The sequence below is a fragment of the Mytilus edulis genome, chromosome 9 (assembly GCF_963676685.1).
Source record: "Mytilus edulis chromosome 9, xbMytEdul2.2, whole genome shotgun sequence".
Taxonomy (NCBI): Eukaryota; Metazoa; Mollusca; class Bivalvia; order Mytilida; family Mytilidae; genus Mytilus; species Mytilus edulis.
Window position 1 is genome coordinate 59,379,468 of NC_092352.1, and position 18,696 is coordinate 59,398,163.

At 31.7% G+C, this 18,696-nt stretch overlaps 1 protein-coding gene and 1 long non-coding RNA gene across 2 annotated transcripts; one reads left to right on the plus strand and one right to left on the minus strand.

Moving 5' to 3' along the window:
- Positions 1 to 500: 500 nt before the first annotated feature.
- Positions 501 to 5,823, minus strand: LOC139488674 (uncharacterized). The gene is made up of 2 exons (XM_071274484.1): positions 5,487 to 5,823; positions 501 to 3,787 (listed from the first exon to the last, which is right to left on the minus strand). The coding sequence occupies exon 2, from the start codon at positions 3,099 to 3,101 to the stop codon at positions 651 to 653; it is 2,451 nt and encodes an 816-aa protein (XP_071130585.1). The 5' UTR covers positions 3,102 to 3,787; positions 5,487 to 5,823; the 3' UTR covers positions 501 to 650.
- Positions 5,824 to 6,087: 264 nt separating this feature from the next.
- On the plus strand, positions 6,088 to 15,276 carry LOC139488675 (uncharacterized). Its single transcript, XR_011656061.1, has 3 exons — positions 6,088 to 6,333; positions 13,467 to 13,559; positions 14,586 to 15,276. It is a non-coding gene; the product is annotated as an uncharacterized lncRNA (long non-coding RNA).
- The last annotated feature ends 3,420 nt before the right edge of the window (positions 15,277 to 18,696 follow it).

The following is an 18,696-nucleotide window of genomic DNA, read 5'->3' on the forward strand; positions in this document are numbered from 1 at the left end:
GTAAACTTATGTGTCATTTGGTCTCTTGTGGAGACTTGTCTCAAAGGCAATCATACCACATCTCCTTTTTTATATCTAAAGTTGTGTCATACTTTTTTTTTTTTTTTGTAAACTGTTTTGTTATAAATCAGGTCGTTAGTTTTCTCATTTGAATTAATGATTGATTCAAATTTTTCATGTCGGGACCTTTTATTGCCGATCCGAAGATACGCTATTAATTTTTCTCATGGTTGAAGGCCGAACCTTTGCCTATGATTGCTTAGATCCATTGAACTGGAGGATGATTAATTGTCTCATTGGCAATCTTACCACATTTTTTTATATATATACAGCAGCAATATGTTGAAGCTTTCAAGTTAACTAAAAAATCATTTCCTGTACCAAACACAGTCTATATTCTGTCGTCATTGACATATCCAATGTACGTTCATATTAAAAAAAACTTAAAGCACTTGGTAACACATTCAATTAAAAACAAACAAGAAATGAGTCTGGATTATTAATTTTACTTCTCTTTACTGAATTTAAAAGGTATAGAACTGCACATTCATACTAATATAGAAAAATGCACAATTCAAACCTGTTTATACATTTGTTATAAATAAAGTATACAGAAATAACAATGGATACATAGCTATAAATCAAATCATTTACACATTCAATGACAAAATTAGACTTAACAGCTTTTCCCTTTTCCTCAACTTTGTATTTACACCGTTACTTTTCAAATACAATTTAAGTTCATGGTCTGTCATATTTGTAAAATCAACAGATGATTTATTATAGATATCTGCTTCTGAAATTTCTTCTAATATTAACCTTCGTTTCACTGACCTAGAGTTTTTAAGGTCATTAGTCCACCAATTGGAACTTTTTTCATAAGCCCTTTTTTCCCTTTCTAAATTATTGGTATGTCCAAATTCAAGACGTTTTCTTGTAACTAGAGCGCTAACAGCTGAGTCCCATTTGTTACTTTTTTTCTGGTGAATTTGCTTAACTATATCGTTATTTTTTTCTAATCCTTGTCCAGAAAACATCTTTAATGGTCCAAAATGTGAAGCAAAGAAAGGGACGTGATACACGAGACAATGCATATAAGGAGTGACATTATGCAAATTATACCCTTTTCTACAAAGTTTACCAATGTTCAAAAAATTTTCTAACCATAATTTTGCTTTTTCAAATATAACTTCTCCGCTGTCTGTGGTATCATTAACATACTTATAAAGAACATAAAAATCTTCCCAAAGTTTGATAACTGAGTGTTTTGAGTTTTCAAAAATAACACCATCTTCAGAAGCTAATTTTGATGGAAGGTGATTCAAAAGCTTGACTTTTTCTGTCCCGGACAAACTCGTCCATTCTATTTCCCCTGCCTTGTTATGCCACATATGAAATGAAACCCCACAACTCTGTAACAATTCAGTCAATTTTTTCAAATTTATTGGGATTATGCGTCTCATTTTTGAATCATCATCCATTTCAAGTGCGTCGTCAATCAAGTTCCTCAATAAAACATCAGTTATTCTGAGCATCAAGTGAAGCTCATCCGGAACATAATGATTGACAGGCAAAGATATTAAAGGCATATGTTTACAACCATAGCTTTTTTTAAAATTACTGTCTAACATGTCTTCAATGTTTCTACCTATGCTAGGATTATGATAATAATCCCAGGGACGAGTTAAATCTGATCGTCCTTCTTTGTTAACTTTGCACCATGGGCAAGCATATTCACCCGTTGCACCACATAATCCTAATAACAGCTGAATAAATTTCATATCGGCGCTGACAAAATATTCAACATTTAGTGTTTTTTCTCCAATATGCCATTTTCTCTTAGACAAAACACTATTAAATTGATCAAAAATAGGTTTACAACATTTTTTTAAATTATCATAAGTCTCAGAGCATTCTACAATAGCAAATGTGTGTTGCTCTTGAAAAGACAAAGATCCATTTATTGACATATTAGAAATGGAAAAAATTACAAAATTTGAAATTCTACTAACTTTGGTGCCATCGCCCGAAAATTTGATTTTTATATCATTTACATCACTATGTTTAACAGTATGTCTTTCCAACAATTTTTCAATCTCTGAATTCAAATTTATCATGGCACCTGGAACATTTCCCGGTAACCTTTCAATTTCGACCATTTTATTTAGTTCATTTTTACATTGAATTAGTAAATAGGAACGTGGCAAATCATCATGAATCATTGTGAACTCATGATAGGCTGCATCACTTATGCAAAACCTATCCAGCAAAAACACTAGTTTTTTAATTTTTTCTTTATCCTCTTCTGACATTGATGTAAAATGTGACACGTCGCTTTTCTCCTTTTCTTGAAGACGGATAGAAATATTTTCGCCCTTTTTGCTGGTCATTGTTAATGACTTTGGTGTAAGACCAAACGTTTCGGCAAACCACAAGGCTCTCTGTGCCTCAGTTTCAAGCTTTTTTAATGTTCTCTGTCGTGTTTTTGGCTTTAAAGTATCTATATCTATATCCTTCTCAGTCTGTACGTTTGGCAACTGAGATTCAAGCTTTTGAATATAATTAGCTAGGTAGGAATTCTTTTCCTGAAGAGCATATATGTCCAAGTTTTGTTCGCTAATGATATTTGCCATCTCATTCTCTTTGCTTAGTTTTTCGCTTAGGACTCTGCACTTCTTTTCAAGCTCAATTTTCTTCTCGTCTAATTTACAAAGTTTTATTTCATAACACCTAACATCTAGCAGTTCTGACTTAAAAATCGAAACAACTGTACACTTTGATAATAAATTAATTCTTTGTCTTCCTTTAACTGAACCTATTTCTGCTAAAATTTTGTAACTTAAAAATCTTAATCTTTTGTTCAATCTTTCACTTTCAATAAACTGAACAAAATCGATTTGACTATTTAGTATTTCCACATAGGAAAAAGAGTATTTGTCAGCAGTTTCATTTAGCTGTTTCAAAAATCTATAAGTGAATTGTATACTAATAGCTACTTCTGTTTCATTTACTGCTGATTTGTTTGTAAATGCTGGATTTTCAGCTACTTTGATATTATCTTTGAACTTAAGATCATTCAATGGTGAAAAATAATCAGACATAATGACATAAAAATTGAAAAAATATGAAAAAAAAATTATGTACAAATAATATATATATCAAATGTTTTAAATACTACGCATGCCTTTAATATTATATACCACGCACTATTTACGTATATATGTATTAACCAAAATGAGTGTCAAATAATAAAACTGATAAAAATGCATTAAGACTTTTGAGTTTTTTTCGAATGGAAAGCACCTATTTAGTTTAAGCTACAGAAAACAACACCCGTCGATGACGTTATTCTTAGTCTTTCTACTAAATTTCTCTGTTTCTTAAGAACACCATTTACGGGCACAAAATCATCTTTGTTTCGTATTGCATGTGATATTCTTACGGGGAACTTAAGTCCAATGCCAACGCCGTTATTTCTAAAAATTTGATCCCAATGCTCTCTCAAGTTGAGTTTTCCAAAATCATCTTTCATTGCCAATATTTCACCCGTTGTCCCAAATACAAATCTATACAATTCTGAAGGGAATGTAACTGAAAACACACCATTACGGGAATTTAGTCTCTTTCTGATCCCTTCTTCCAGCAATTTCGAGTAAAAGTCTATCGATTCCTCTGTAACTGTTGGTTTGTTAAATTCCTCAATCACTTCTTTTGGTAGATGTTGAATTGGTTCCCAGGTACACTCATCAAAACCATATCCCTGCCATTTAACAAGATAGAGTGGTCCCTACAACATAATGACTTCAATAATGAATCAAATCAAAATCTTGCGGTATTTAAATGTTTACCCCCTCCCCCCCCAAAAAAAAAACCCAACCCCACGCTACCTTTATACCCTTTTTATACATCTACGTTCAACATGATTACCTACATTAAAATGTCAAAAAGTCTGATAAATGCAATGAAAAACCACAGGACCGTTTGAATGACAATATTTAACCCCCTTTCCATCCCGATAACTGAAGTTAAACAAAAAATCCTTAGATTTCTTTGAAAATGTAACAAGCAAACGATTAAGATACATAGCACACACATCATCGTCTCACGTTTTGACTTTTTAACCGAAAAAAGTGGACCCGTCGTTTTATGTAGTAACTGTCTCATCATAGTAAACTTTTAAGAAATAGTAATTTATAAAAGCATTATCAATCTTAATATCAAAGCAATTTCATCTTATTTTGCATCTTACAGTAATTCTACCGGGGACAAACAGAATAAAAAGGAGTATTTGACAAAGGGGTTATTCAAAGTTGTTTTGACCAGATCATCAAACTCGAGGACTTTCGTTTAACTTATAAATATGCTTTTTTTGCATTGTACTCATTTTTTAACGTGACATGAAAGTTATTTGTTTATCCTTTATAAGAAATAACGAATTTTTCGACACGCAGTATAAGTTAAAAAGTAAAACAACTTTAATATAGAGTCAGGGATTTGTATAGTAAGTTTAAAATTAAAGAAATCTGAAAGTTCATCAACAAATAAAAAAAAGACTCACCGTGGTAAAAATAGAAATATTCAATTTCTGGAAATGAAGGAATAGTCTCGCCAAAAGAGGTTACTTAGCTGCCACAAATATGCATGAGAGCCTGAGGTTTTATTTACTGATATCTATGTCTTATTTAAGGTAGTAAATTATGTAAATTTTATGTTCCTAGAGGACAGGAAATATTAAATTTAATCCACAGGTATTTATGATTTTACGTTTTACCTACATCCAATAAAAAGCATGGAGTATACATCTGGCATTATACAATGTCATTTTCGAATACATGTGAACTACCCCTATTAAAAAAAAATCTAATTTGACAGCAATGTACGTACATCTTGTCATTTTTATGATACACCTTTTTGTAGCTTAATTCTTTTTTTCTTTTTTAAACGACCTTTAACCAGATAATTTGACAATACTTAGAAACATTTGCAATTGAATTTGCATTTTTAAAGTTTAAACATTAGGGAATAATTTAACAAAAAAGACACAATAAAAATTGAGGCCCTCAACATTTAATTGGCAGTACACTATTTTTCATATGAAAACCAGGATTTACATTATAATTCATTCATTGTCTAAACTTTTCCGAAATAATGTTTTTTTTATATACATTACATTATCTAATTAATACTCCTGCTTTATGTTGAAAGGATAATGTATATTGGTTGAATTTTCCATATAACTTAATTAGAAAGAAATATACAGGGATAGATCAGTTTGCCTCCAGTTTTCAAAGGTTTCTTATTTTGAACTTGTTTAAATGAAAAACACCGAAAAAAATTTGTTTGGACTATTTTAAAATCAACTTCTGTAGATGCGGTTTCAGTGAGATTTCTTACAAAAAGAAAATGTATACTTAATCAAGGGGGGAATCGATCAACAGATTTACATACATTATAAATATAGGGTATATATAATAACATAAACGTACCTCTTTTGAACCATTTTTAACAGAAATTATTCTTTCTACATCGTAAAGGGCTGGCAAAACTTTTCTTTTTTTAATTATTTCTTTTCTGTCGGCAATTTCTCCATCATTCATCTGTTTATAGTCTAAGCGGGGTTTCTTCCTTAAATCCATTGCGTCCGAAATTATCGTATAACTGCTAATATTATTAATTACGATAAAGGCATAACGGCAAAGTGACATCTATTGGCGGGGTGTTCGTTGATGGGAGTTATCTTTTCTTATCTACTGATCACCAGACGATAAGAACAAGATGGGAACCAGTATAGAAAAGTTTCACGAGTTATCTCGCCTTGAAATGTCCGTTATTCTTGTACATGACCCGCCACAGAATACAGATATAATTGATAATTGTTATTTAAAAGTCATATACTATAGCCACTATAGTACTAGAACCGAACACCTGTTTTCGGATATATATATATATACATACACCACATCTTCCTATGTCCATATAGCTGATTTACCGTAAATAACTGCGAGAAATGAATAATACACAAGTTGATAATTGTCTCTTCTCTGCTAATTTTAATATGCATGCAATATTCACTCTGATTTACTTGTGAGACCACCGACACTAATAATAATTACCTACAAAATAATAGGTGCTCCTTTACTGGGAAGAACATTTCGGATCCGATCAATTTATTGGTTCCATTCCCCCATTCTACACTTCTCCTTAGAAAAAATGCCTTGCAATGCGTCATAATTATCTGGACTACTAACTTACTTGTCTTCCATATAACTTCGAAAACAGACTATAATCTATTTCACTGGATGAGATTGGGCTCACGGATTTTTTAATGGATTGGTAATTTTTATTTATAGCACAAGTTTACAAAGCAAGATTAATCACATTTTTCACCCGGCCTACAAATCAAATGGTTGCCTCCTTACTGACTTACGCCTACACAAGCTAAAAAAACATATTCATGGGGGGGGGGGGGGGGGGGCGGGGGTTCAGATGGGGGATGCTTGCCTCAGTCATGTTTCTGTGATTCCCTATATAATCAACAAAAATTTTCACACAAAAAGGGGGGCAGGGATTTCTCCTTAATAAGAAATCTCTATTTTCAGCATAAGCTCATATAAATTTGCCTTTTGAAGAACTGAAATAAATATGAGATGGCTAATGATTTTTCAGATGCTTTACATTAAAATACATCCATGTGACATTCACAATTATATATAGATCCAAATTTAAAAAGCTATTTTTTTTCAATATTTAAATAATGTAGGATCAAATCTTGATACATGTATGTAGTTGAAATTGTTAGCTTTAAACATGTTAAACATTAAAAAATGAACACCCAAAGGTTAAACCACGTTTAAACATAAGAATGACCATGTAGTCTTTATTAATGTATGTTATTGCTATGAAACTAGTGCATTGTAGGTAAACTGTCATCTATTCCCTTAAATCTTTGTTCCCAGTCACCCCAAGTTTGATTTAAATTAGTCAAGTATATCTACTCTATTAGGTCTCTAGTTTGGATAGTTAATAACTTGCAAATTACAAATGAATTAAAATCATACTCCTCCCAAATTTATTTCTTTAAATATTATGGATGAAATACATGTAGCAAGTAAGGGATGAAATTAAATTGGATGAAATGTGGCATTTTTTTTGTGATAAAGTAGTATGTCGTCTGATGTTGTCAAACTTAATTATAGACCCTTAAGGGGCGGATCCAGTCATTTTAAAAAGGGGTGGGGGTGGGATTCTAACCCAGGACAAAAGGGGAAAGGGGGGGGGTCCAATTACATGTCCCTATTCAAATGCATTGATTATCCAAAAAAAGGGGGGTTCCAATCCCTTGAACCCCCCTCTGGATCTGTGCCTGCCCTTTAAAAATAAAATTATCCTTATTTTGAGTTAAAGCTTATAGATTTTTCTATAATGCTTCTCAGGGGCGGATCCAGCCATTTTAAAAGGGGGGTCCCAACCAAGAGCAAAGAGGGGTTCCAACTATATCTCCCATTCAAATGCATTGCTCGGTAAAAGAAAAGGATTCCAACCCTCAAATCTATGGTCAGGTTGTTGTCTCTTTGACACATTCCCTTTTTCCATTCTCAATTTTATCATGTAGTCGTCGTTGTCCCAGGACATTTAGTTTTCGCTTAATAACTTTAGTACAAGTAATAGAAATCTATGAAATTCAAACACAAGGTTTGTGACCAGAGTTTTGTTCAGAGTTTAAGAATTACATGAATTAGGGGCCAATAGGGGCCAATATTAAACTTTGTTTGATTTTATAGAAAATTGAATTATTGGAGTTCTTTGATATGCCAAATCTAACTGTGTATTTAGATTCCTAGTTTTTTGGTCCTGTTTAAATTGGTCTACCTTAAAGGGAAACTTCGCAAAAAAATGAAAATTTTATATTATGTTTATTTGATATAAATAATCATATATTCACTAAAATTATTGTTCAATTCTTCTAGATAAGTGATTAAAATAAAAATTAAAATCCCACTATCACTTCTCGACTTATCGCCATTTTGACGGCATCTCCGATACAAATTGTCACGTGATGAGTATATTTGAATAAAATATCTGAATACCACAAAGCAAAAAAACAAGCATGGCATATCGTATATTCAGTATCAAAATGACTTGTCAAGCGTACGGATGTTCAACTCGAAGTTCACATGGCATAAGCTTACACACTTTCCAAGATCCTGCAAAAAGAAAGAGTTGTACCAGACGTGGATGATTAACCTTAACATAACACCAACCAACTCACAACAAGTTCAAGAAAGTGTGTGCAGACCATTTTGAAGCATCTTGTTTCGATGGAAATTTGATAGTAATTATGATTTTTTTTCTCATGAATGTTTTTATTGCTATTTCGTTCCAAGCCTGGTTGAAAGGAAATTGTCAGATTAATATAGTTCAGTATTTCTGCATTCATGCATTAGTAACAGATTTTGTTGTTTACAAGTAGAAGTTTAGTACACGGATAAAAAGTCACAGACAAAAAAAATGTTGAATATATACAGGAAAAACATCTTCAAATATTATATTATTTATTACATTTTAAGTTTATGAACTTGTTTACAAGCCTTAAAAATAAAAAGATATTTGATTTCAATCATGCACAGGATATATATTTCTAGGGACAATGAAGCCATTTAAGGTACCTATAGCCACTTTGGCATTTTGATTTTATAACAATTATTTGATGTCATTGATATTTATTTAATAAATTTTGTTTAAAACTTGCTTTGAAAATAATATTTGAAGAACAAACCAAAAAAGAATTAATTAATTTACGTTTTCTCGTTTAAAGAAAAATAAACTAGAAATTGAATTATGACGTTTTGTTCTGTGTCTTTCTATCGTAAATTCACAAGTTCAATGAAGTATATATTTTTTAGGTGCAAAAAAACTTATGCCTACAAAAAAAAATACGTAAAACATTTAAAGGTATATTTGTTTAATATAATAATGGTTTAAAAATATGACTTTATTTATTTACAGTAGTATAATGACAAGATGCTGTTTACCCCCCTCCCCCTCCTTTTCCATATTGTGCCATATAAAAGGTTGAAGAGGTGATAGGTAGATGGGAGCATATGTCTTCCCCGATTCGTGTGGAAACTTAATAGATCTTACCGCCCCCTTGTTATGCTTTATAGCTGTCTACTAGGTCAACGCAGTTGCGTAGTCCTACAAGTTAAGGCTTAGCAGTTTCGGGATATAAAATGTCGACAGCTAGGCTAGCGAAGTTTGTAATGATTTGTGGTCAATCGTAGTAGGAGTATTTTTTCTTTCTAAATTTATGATAACAAGATAATAGATAGTAATACATCTAGTGGGGCGGACACTAATTTGGAAGTTGTAAAAGCATAAATATTTAATTTCTTAATGAGATTAAAAGGTATCTGTAGCGGCTTTAGACTTTTCGAAATGCTTGCCAAAAAAAAATCTTTTATATGTAATAGATTTTATTCATTATTGCCAGAGGTCATGTAATAGTGTCACTTTCAGGTATTCTAGTGACTTCCTGCGGGCTAATAAACTGGTGACATTACGCAATTCAGGTACATACATCGCTTCCCAGCTGTTTGACCCAGGTGTGCACAGGTAAAAGTGCCATCGAAAATGCTGTCAGGTGTATTATACATCCTGTTAACAATGTATGTCCCTAACCTGATTGAAATACACAAAGCCGTCCAAACATGAAATTAAGAGTTTAAAATTTATATCTACAGGCTGATTAATTCTGACATGTGCAAAGACAGAAATAATAAGACCGTAAATTATTAATTTTGACTTCTGTTTCAAAATTCATGTGAAGAAGATTATCTGGTACTGTACCATGTAAAATGATTTTTTTTTAAATTTCAATTTTACTTTTCGGGGGCGGATCCAGCCATATTAAAAAAGGGGGGTTCCAACTATATGTCCCACTTCAAATGCATTGATCGGCAAAAAAAAAAAAACGGGGGTTCCAACACCCGGAACCACTCCCCCTGGATCCGCCAATGCTTTTGTACACAATAGCTTACATAATGTTTTGTCAGCTTGTTTTATTTGCTTAGCAAATGTTTAATTTACGTTATGCGGTCTAGAGTTGTGATGAATAATTTAAGAAAGAAAAAACATACTGCATCATTTTACAACATTGTTTGGAGTAAATCCTAGACAATTTAACTGAGAGATTACGGATGACTATCTTTCATACTTTCTTGTCCTATTTCCGATATGAGCGGGCGCATTTACGAAATATTTTGCCTATTAGAAAATTTGCGTTTACTTGTATGCGAAGAGACAAGCATGCGCAATTATGACACGAAGATGATACTTAATTCGTGGCATGTCTCTAGAACGTGCGGTAATCGTTTGTCTTCCTGTACATGTACATTCAATTATTTAAAGGAGTGTCATTTTTATCAATATAAGATTTTGAGAACACTAAAACACTACCGCGAAATCGCTGGCATTTCAAGCTTTTAAGCTGTTGTAGGATGATTTATTGTAAAAGATTTTATGTCTGGAGAAAAGGTATCAAAAGCCCTCTACATTTTTGCCAAAGTCCGTTATTTGTTTCCTTTTCTGTTGAATTTCATTATTTTCGAGTATCTGACACTAGACCACAATTACTCTTCCCCTTTGCTACAATGCATTTCTTGGTTAAAGTCAAATTAAATTTAAAAAAATGCACCGCTTCAAACATGAAATAAATGTAACTGCTTATAGACCATTATTATTCTCATAAAATATGCTTCTAGGACAATCCATCAGTGCTTTTTCTTTTGTAGTAGCATGATACATTTCCAATATTCAGTTTCATGGTCTTGTTTGTAAAAAGGCAGAAGGTACCAAAACGGATAGTCATATTCAGTATTAAAAAACACATTGACAACGTCATAGCAAAAAATAACCAATAAACGATCGAAAGACAAACAAAGAGATAAAAAACACATCATAGAAAACTGGTTTAGGTTGCACAACAAGAACCCCAACAACATCTCGGGAGGATCTCGGGTCAAATCATATCAACGCTCTGTGGTACTGTGGTAGACCAAACCTTCATGTTAATACAACATGCAATCTATAAAATTAGACCTCAAAGTGAAATAATTCATAAATAGGTTTATTAATACACAAATAATGAAATGAATCTGAAACATTCGGTGAAAAATTGTATTGGTAAATCGTTTAAATGATTTTAAAACTGTTCAGTCTGAAGTGTCACTTTCACATTCTTTGAATCATTCGTTGATACCCCATCCAACGATGGAAACTCTTTTCTAATTATGTTTACTACACAAGCCGGTAGGATTATTCTGTGTTTCTTGCCAAGTGATTGACCTTTCCTGACCCAGCACACAAACTGACGATAACCCATAAGCCTGCTTTGTCTGTAAATAAGTACGTCTGGAGCTCTCCCTCCCTTCCAGTAAGACAAAGTTGACCTTTAAATTTTCTGTCAACATTTTTGATATTTTCGTTCAAATAGCTGAAGAATTAGTACGTGGTGAGAATTAAATTATTTTGATAAGGACATTACTTCCTGAATATTTAAAAAAAAAAAAAGAAGATCGCTTTGAACGACCCACTTATATAACTGCAATTGGTAATTACCATCTATTTCAAAAATTCAAGGTCGCCGATTCTTATTTAGAATTTTTAATTCATTAACTCGTGTTTATAAGGACATCATTATTCATAAATTTATTCAATTAAATGAATTCAGTATTTCTTTTTTTTTAACAAAAAATATTCAGCGTCAATAATATATTTAATTAAACTGAGCTCATGGAAAATATTAAGATTCCCTCGTTTTATCATTCATACGAAATGTTGTTCACACCTAGAAAAGCGAACCGTGACGGCTTAAATTCACTGAGTAAAGATCAAAAGATACAAAATGCTAATCTTTTAATTAACTTGAATTTAACCACGCATTCAACAGGTAGTCACTATGTGTCAAAGTACAATACACATTGTATTTGCGGGGCCGTATTTGCACACTACAAATGTACTAGCAGCACATATATTTACTAGCCTGACGTAAAAGGTAAAAAGTACAAACATGCATTTTTAAAACACTACCAGTTATACATGTTAGTTCAAAAATATCCGTCGGAAAAAAAAATCATAAAAAAAATATTTTATATGATTTACTTGTATCACTATAATCATTTCAGAAAATATTAAAATATAAATCGTACATCCTACTTTCAAGCTGAGCGCTGTTCCATCTTAATTATTAGTTGGTTAATAGCTACACCAAACGTCGTCTATGCGCTTTAAATAGCGTTATAAGATGATTAACGATTAAGATTTAAAATGAGATTATTTCCACTCCCGGCATGCTTAAAGACTTAAACTACGTCACATAAGTCAGGAAGTTCGAAGAAATAAAATTATTAATTCTTAATTTTCTCCTTTATTGCTGTTCATATCCAATTAAAACTTGGTGAATATGTTTTTTATGGTATTATGGACATAATTAGCTGATAAGTAAAAATTCGCGAATTATCCCTTTAAGGTCCAAAGGGTCCAAAATTAAACTTATTTTGATTTTTACAATATTTAAATCCTTGGTGTTCAGATTAATATGCTGAATCTGAATATTTACTTAGATTTTTTTATTATGGGCCCAAATTCAAGTTGATCCAAATCGGGGTCCAAAATTTTACTTTGTTTGATTTCAACAAAAATTGATTATATGGGGCTCTTTGATATGCTGAATCTAACCATTCATTAAGATTTTTGATATTTTGACCCATTATCAAATTGGTCCACATTGAGTTCTAAAAGGTCCAAAATTTAACTTTATTTGATTTCACCAAAAAATGAATTATTGGGGTTCTTTGATCATGTTGATATGCTGCATCTAACCATGTATTGAGATTTTGAATATTAGACCATTTTAGAGGTTAATTGTCAATTTAAAATTTTTAAGTACTTGGACCGCATTCATTCTGTGTCAGAAACCTATGCTGCATCAACTATTGAATCACAATCCAAATTTAAAATTCAGAGTTGTATTGAGCTTGAATGTTGTGTCCATACTTGCCCCAACTGTTCTGGGTTCAACCTGCACGTTTGTATCAAGCTGAGCCATGCATAGCATTTTTATCTGATTTATATATTAATTTGAAATTTTGACAAGTGAGACACATACAGATTATACTGTTAACAATATTTCAGAGTTTAACGTAGTCAAGCGAAACAAATTTTAGAAGAATAGTTGAATCATGTCTTTGTTGTCAAATGAAAAAATTAGTACGAACACAAAGAAAAAGTATGGGAATGTTTGTTTTTTAAACTATTGACCAGGGTGAAAGTCTTTGAAAGTCATGACTGGCAAAATGTTTGTGAAATGAAATAGCACAAATATTCCATTCTTTTTAAATATAACTGAATATAAAGAAAAACACAAACTGATGTTTTATAATAGTTTTTACCCTTTTTATGTTTTATAGGACAAGAAATATAGAAAAATGATGAAAAATATAAACAGTTACAATAGAAATGAGCGCAAAACAAGATAAACAGAATACAACAAGGCCTAAATGGTAAGACCACTTCTATATACTGTAAATTCAGATTTTTCAGGGAAGGGACAACTTATTGTGATTACCAAAAAAATCTGCATAAAGATCTATATAGTTACATGATATATATATATATACATATGTTTCTGTTATCAAAATATGATTTCTTATTTTTGCGATACTCACCCAGTCACATTATTCGCATTACTAAAAAGTTTCGATAATTTCTGAATTACAGTAATAAAAGAAATTGCCTTTGAAAGATGACTCATATAAAAATAAGAAAATGTGGTATGGTAAATGAGTGACTATCCACCAGAGTTCAATGAAGCGGATGCAAGAAATTAAAGGCCAATCATGGGCCTGCCTTCAATAATGAGAAAACACTTCCTTTATAGGTCATCCATTAAAGATCTCAACATATAAAGATTTAAACAATCCAATTTAGTTCAACATGTTCAAAATCAATAACAATTAATAAAAAAAAATCGTGCCTAATATAAAATATTGTTTGTTTCTTCAATCCTGACCGACCCTGCAAAAATGGCCCTACTCATAAAATTTTATTGTCAAAACTAAGCCAAATATTATTTTATTCATTTCTGATTTTCGGGCTTGCCGGATCATCCGATAATATTCAGGCTTTTGGGAAAAATAAAATTATTTACCTACCTACCTACCCACACCTGGCTTGTCAGAATAGGGATTAGGGAAACAAACAATATATATTAATTTAGGCATCATGTCTGTGAGCACTCAACCTGACCATAATATAGGACAGTCGTTCAAATATTAACACAACATATGAACATTCTATAACAACTATTGCAAGTGGCTCAACTTTAAATATCACTGCAAGGCACTAAACAACGAATATTAAATCTTGGACACAAATCACTGAAATAAGAGAACTCATAAGCATGACAAGTAAGAATATCAAATGAAAGTTTCTCAAAATGTTCATTAAAACATGATAAAATAAGCTTATTTATATTGCTGTTTTTTTCTCCATTTATAACATTTTTTTTTTATTTTGTGTATTTATAGGTCAGATATCTTGGTTTTTATGATCATCAACAGGTCCTGCAGGTCTATACTGAAGAGGAAACTTAATTGTTAATACTTTTCTACATAATGTGCTAATTGGATTATTAATGTGAAATGAACTCAACTGTGTGTTTTTCTGGAAAAAGAAATAGAAAAAATCCTACAAAATTGCTATAAACAAAATGGAGTACTATCAAAGAACACAATTGTGTAAAATGTAACAACCTACATTCATATTAACTGATGGATTATGGAGAAATTAAGAAAAAAAATAGTATCTTTGTCATGTTTGTTGTCGAAATAAACACCTGCTTTATCAATTCATGTACATGGCTCCATCATATCAAATATACAAAGAAGATGTTTGAAGAACATACGTTGCCAAAATTTATTCAACCAATTGAAGGAAGATGTCTTGTGGATTGAATTATTTATGCACTGAACTGTTATGTAGGGGGTCGAATACACAGCAGCTGAAACAGAAGACAAGTTAATTTGACATGAAAAGTGTTTATTTTATTTAATATGCAAATATGAGCACAATATTAATAACATCACAAATGGTATGATATTCATAGCATTTTGCTTATTATTGTATTGTCTTAAACATGCTAAACAGTCAGCCTTTTGTTTTTGTATGTTTAATACTCACCATGAAAATTTGTATTACAGTATTAAAGTTTTAATTATCTTTTGTATCAATAATTCAGTCTAGGAGAAAATATATTAATACTGTTTGTACTGTTATGAAATTTCCATAGAGGAAAAACATTTCCTTAAGGGAAATTTGATGTACAGAAATTTCCCTAGAGGAAATTTGAAGATCAATGATTTCCTTAGAGGAAATTTGTTGTCTTGAATTTTCCTCCAAGGAAAAGTGTTTGTCAAAAATTTCCTTACAGGAAAAAGTATTTCCTCCAAGGAAAATTTGAAGCTACAAATTTCCTCACAGGAAAAAGTATTTCCTCCAAGGAAAATTTGAAGCTGCAAATTTCCTCAAAGGAAAAAGAATTTCCTCTAAGGAAATAGAATTTCCTCAAAGGAAATAGAATTTCCTCAAAGGAAATAATTATGCAGCAAATTCCCTAAGGGAAATCTTTTTCCCTTGAGGAAAAAACAATTTCCCTTGAGGAAAAATCTTTTTCCTTCAGGGAAATTTGATTTCCCTTGAGGAAAAGTACTTTTCCTCTGAGGAAATTGTTGAAAAAAGGGGCATAACTTTTTCAACAGTGGTGCTAGATCCAAAAAATTTTAGGACAAATATCAGGGAACCAATACCAACCAAGTTATCAACTTTGTTTTGACTTAACTCCAAAAATTAAGGTGACAACTTTTGCACTCAGCGGAATTGCAAACTTGTCCCGGAGACTGTTTATTGTTCGCTAGCTTCTGCCTGGTAACAATATGTTAATGTAGCCTAGGACATTCGTTCTGAACATGCATGAAATATTTGCCACTGGATGTTAAACAACCAACAACCAATCAATATATAAAGGACATTATCTTAGTATTTATTTAATAGTTAGCAATACAGCTTATAGGTATATCATAAATATGTACATGTATAAAGCTGGCATTTAAGGTAGCGCCTTCCTCATATTAATTAAATGGAATTTAATCTTTGATTGAATGCCCAGCAGTTACTAGTAATGCATTTGTTTTGCTGATTCAATACCCAAAAGTCTTCAATTCAACCGATAGTCTTTTTTTTTAAATGTACATGTTCCTATATACATGTACCAGATTTGTCAGGTAATTCTCAGTTCAAATATTGATTGTTGTGTATTTATGTGGAATATCTCAAATGTATATACAATATGTACAATATGAATGAAAGGTTGAATAGAAAAATCTACATTTAAAATAAAAACATATTTACATGGTTAAATGATGATGTATTTTTTAGTTAACATTCATTAAAGTTAAATATTTTTTTAAAGTTGCAATTGTTAAACTTTAATACTATATGTTAGATATAAATGGTATTATTAATATAAATAGGAAGACCAATGCATTACTCATAGATTGGCATCAAATAGCTCAAAGCAAACTCGATGTCTATAGAAAAGAGAGAAGACTAGTCATAGTGATAAATATACCTCACTGCCATTCATTTAAATTAACATGTAAAAGTCCGTTAATGACCGGTTTTCAGGTACGGTTTTTTCTGTTAAAGACCGATGGATTTTCTTATTGAAGAATAAATAATGTCATATTGCTCCTTGTTATCCATTAAGAGAAGCTAATTCTTAACCGATATGAAATATTATCTTACCTCCTATACATTTCTAGGAATATGATTGGTTAAAAGCGTCCGCGTGCAGACCGTGTATATTTCATATTAGGTAAGTAGGTAGGCGGGGACTTATTTCATACACGGTTAGTAGTAGGGGGGCTTATTTCATACACGGTTAGTAGTAGGGGGGACTTATTTCATACACGGTTAGTAGTGGTGTTACGTCCCTTTATATTCTATATTGGGTTAGAAGGGAGGCCGGCATACATACCGTATCATGTCACTAGCACACTATGTAACTATTAATAGCATATACTTGTCCTCGACTGTTCTGATTTTTACTCGACCTGTCTGAATTGGTCTTGAATTTATTAGCTGTCTGAACCATATTTATCAGTCTGAGCTTGTACTCGACCTTTACATGACCAGTACTTAATCATTCTATATATGTCTGAACCATTCACGACCAGCTTTGAACCATGCTGGACCTAGTGTGAACCATAGTCGACCTACTCTAAACCATTCTTTACCAAGTCTTAACCAACCTTGACCTATTATTTTGTTTCTATCTACATGTATTATATTTCATCAACTTAAAAAACTTTTTTTCACAACAGATATTTGAATTCCCTAGATTCGAAATTCAAACAGCAAAATTATTTAAATCAAATTCAGAGTGAAAAATTCTTCTTATATCTCAATTATAAACTTGTTTAATTATTAGAGCTATACAAATTTCATCATAAGCTGATTAATGGTAAATGGAGAGATACATGTAATATGACTTAAACACCAAACAGTCTATTTAGTTCTACCAGTGATTTTGTCTTCAAATTTTGTGTCAAGGTAATTCTTTATTTTGGGGAAAAAATATGTTCAAAAACTTCGACATCGACTTCGTTTTGCTCTATGGTAACCTCGGATTTGTATTATTCGAATATTATCTATATATTTGCTTGTAGCTAAATATAATTGTTAAAAATCCCTGTTTATGTAAAACCTATAATAAACACACGTTTGTGTCACTTAAACAGTAGATTTGTATCTGATAATTAAAGATTCTATAGGTTAAGATTCTTATTGTATTTGGGGTTAAATTAAGAGAGCCGTGGTGTAGTGGTTGGAGCATCAGACTACTTACATAAAGGTTCCTGATTGAATCCACGTTCTGGGGAGAATTTTTAAATAATGAGCCTTATCTCTTGTACATGTACGTAAAAGATATCCTGGTAGATTTTGAACTAGATTTCGAGCAGGCTAATTCTTGTTGATTTGATTTTTAAAATGTATACAAAGTCAACCTCATGTTGGGGAATAATCAAGGGGGGTTGTCTAAATGAATTTGAAAAACATAATTATGCTGTACGGGAGTTTCGAGGGTAAAAAGGGGCAAGACGAGCCACTTTAAAAAAAAAAGCAGGATAGACAAATAAAAAAAGACAGGACCGAATAGAGTGAAATGTTTTTGCGACCAAGAATAACAAAAGTCCGTTGATTTTTTTTTCTCAATGAGCTTATCTTTCGATAATCGAAACTCAATCGAACTTTATATGCTTTTAATCATTTTAATCATTAATTTTATTGTGCTTTATTTTTTTAATAATTCATTTCTGTGTATTGCTCAAATCTTGAGTACCATGATTTGTTAATAAAATTATCGTGACTATCTCATCTATATACATGTATATGACCAACTATTTTTCAATCTCTTCTAATTCAACGGGATTCCTCCTATATACAGCCAAATCAGTTCTAACCGTAGAACTGTCAGCAGAACTGACTAAATCAGTACTAACCATAGAACTGTCAACAGAACTGTCTAAAACTGTTCTAGCCATAGAACTGAGCAAACCTGTTGGGATTGTAGAGCAGTGC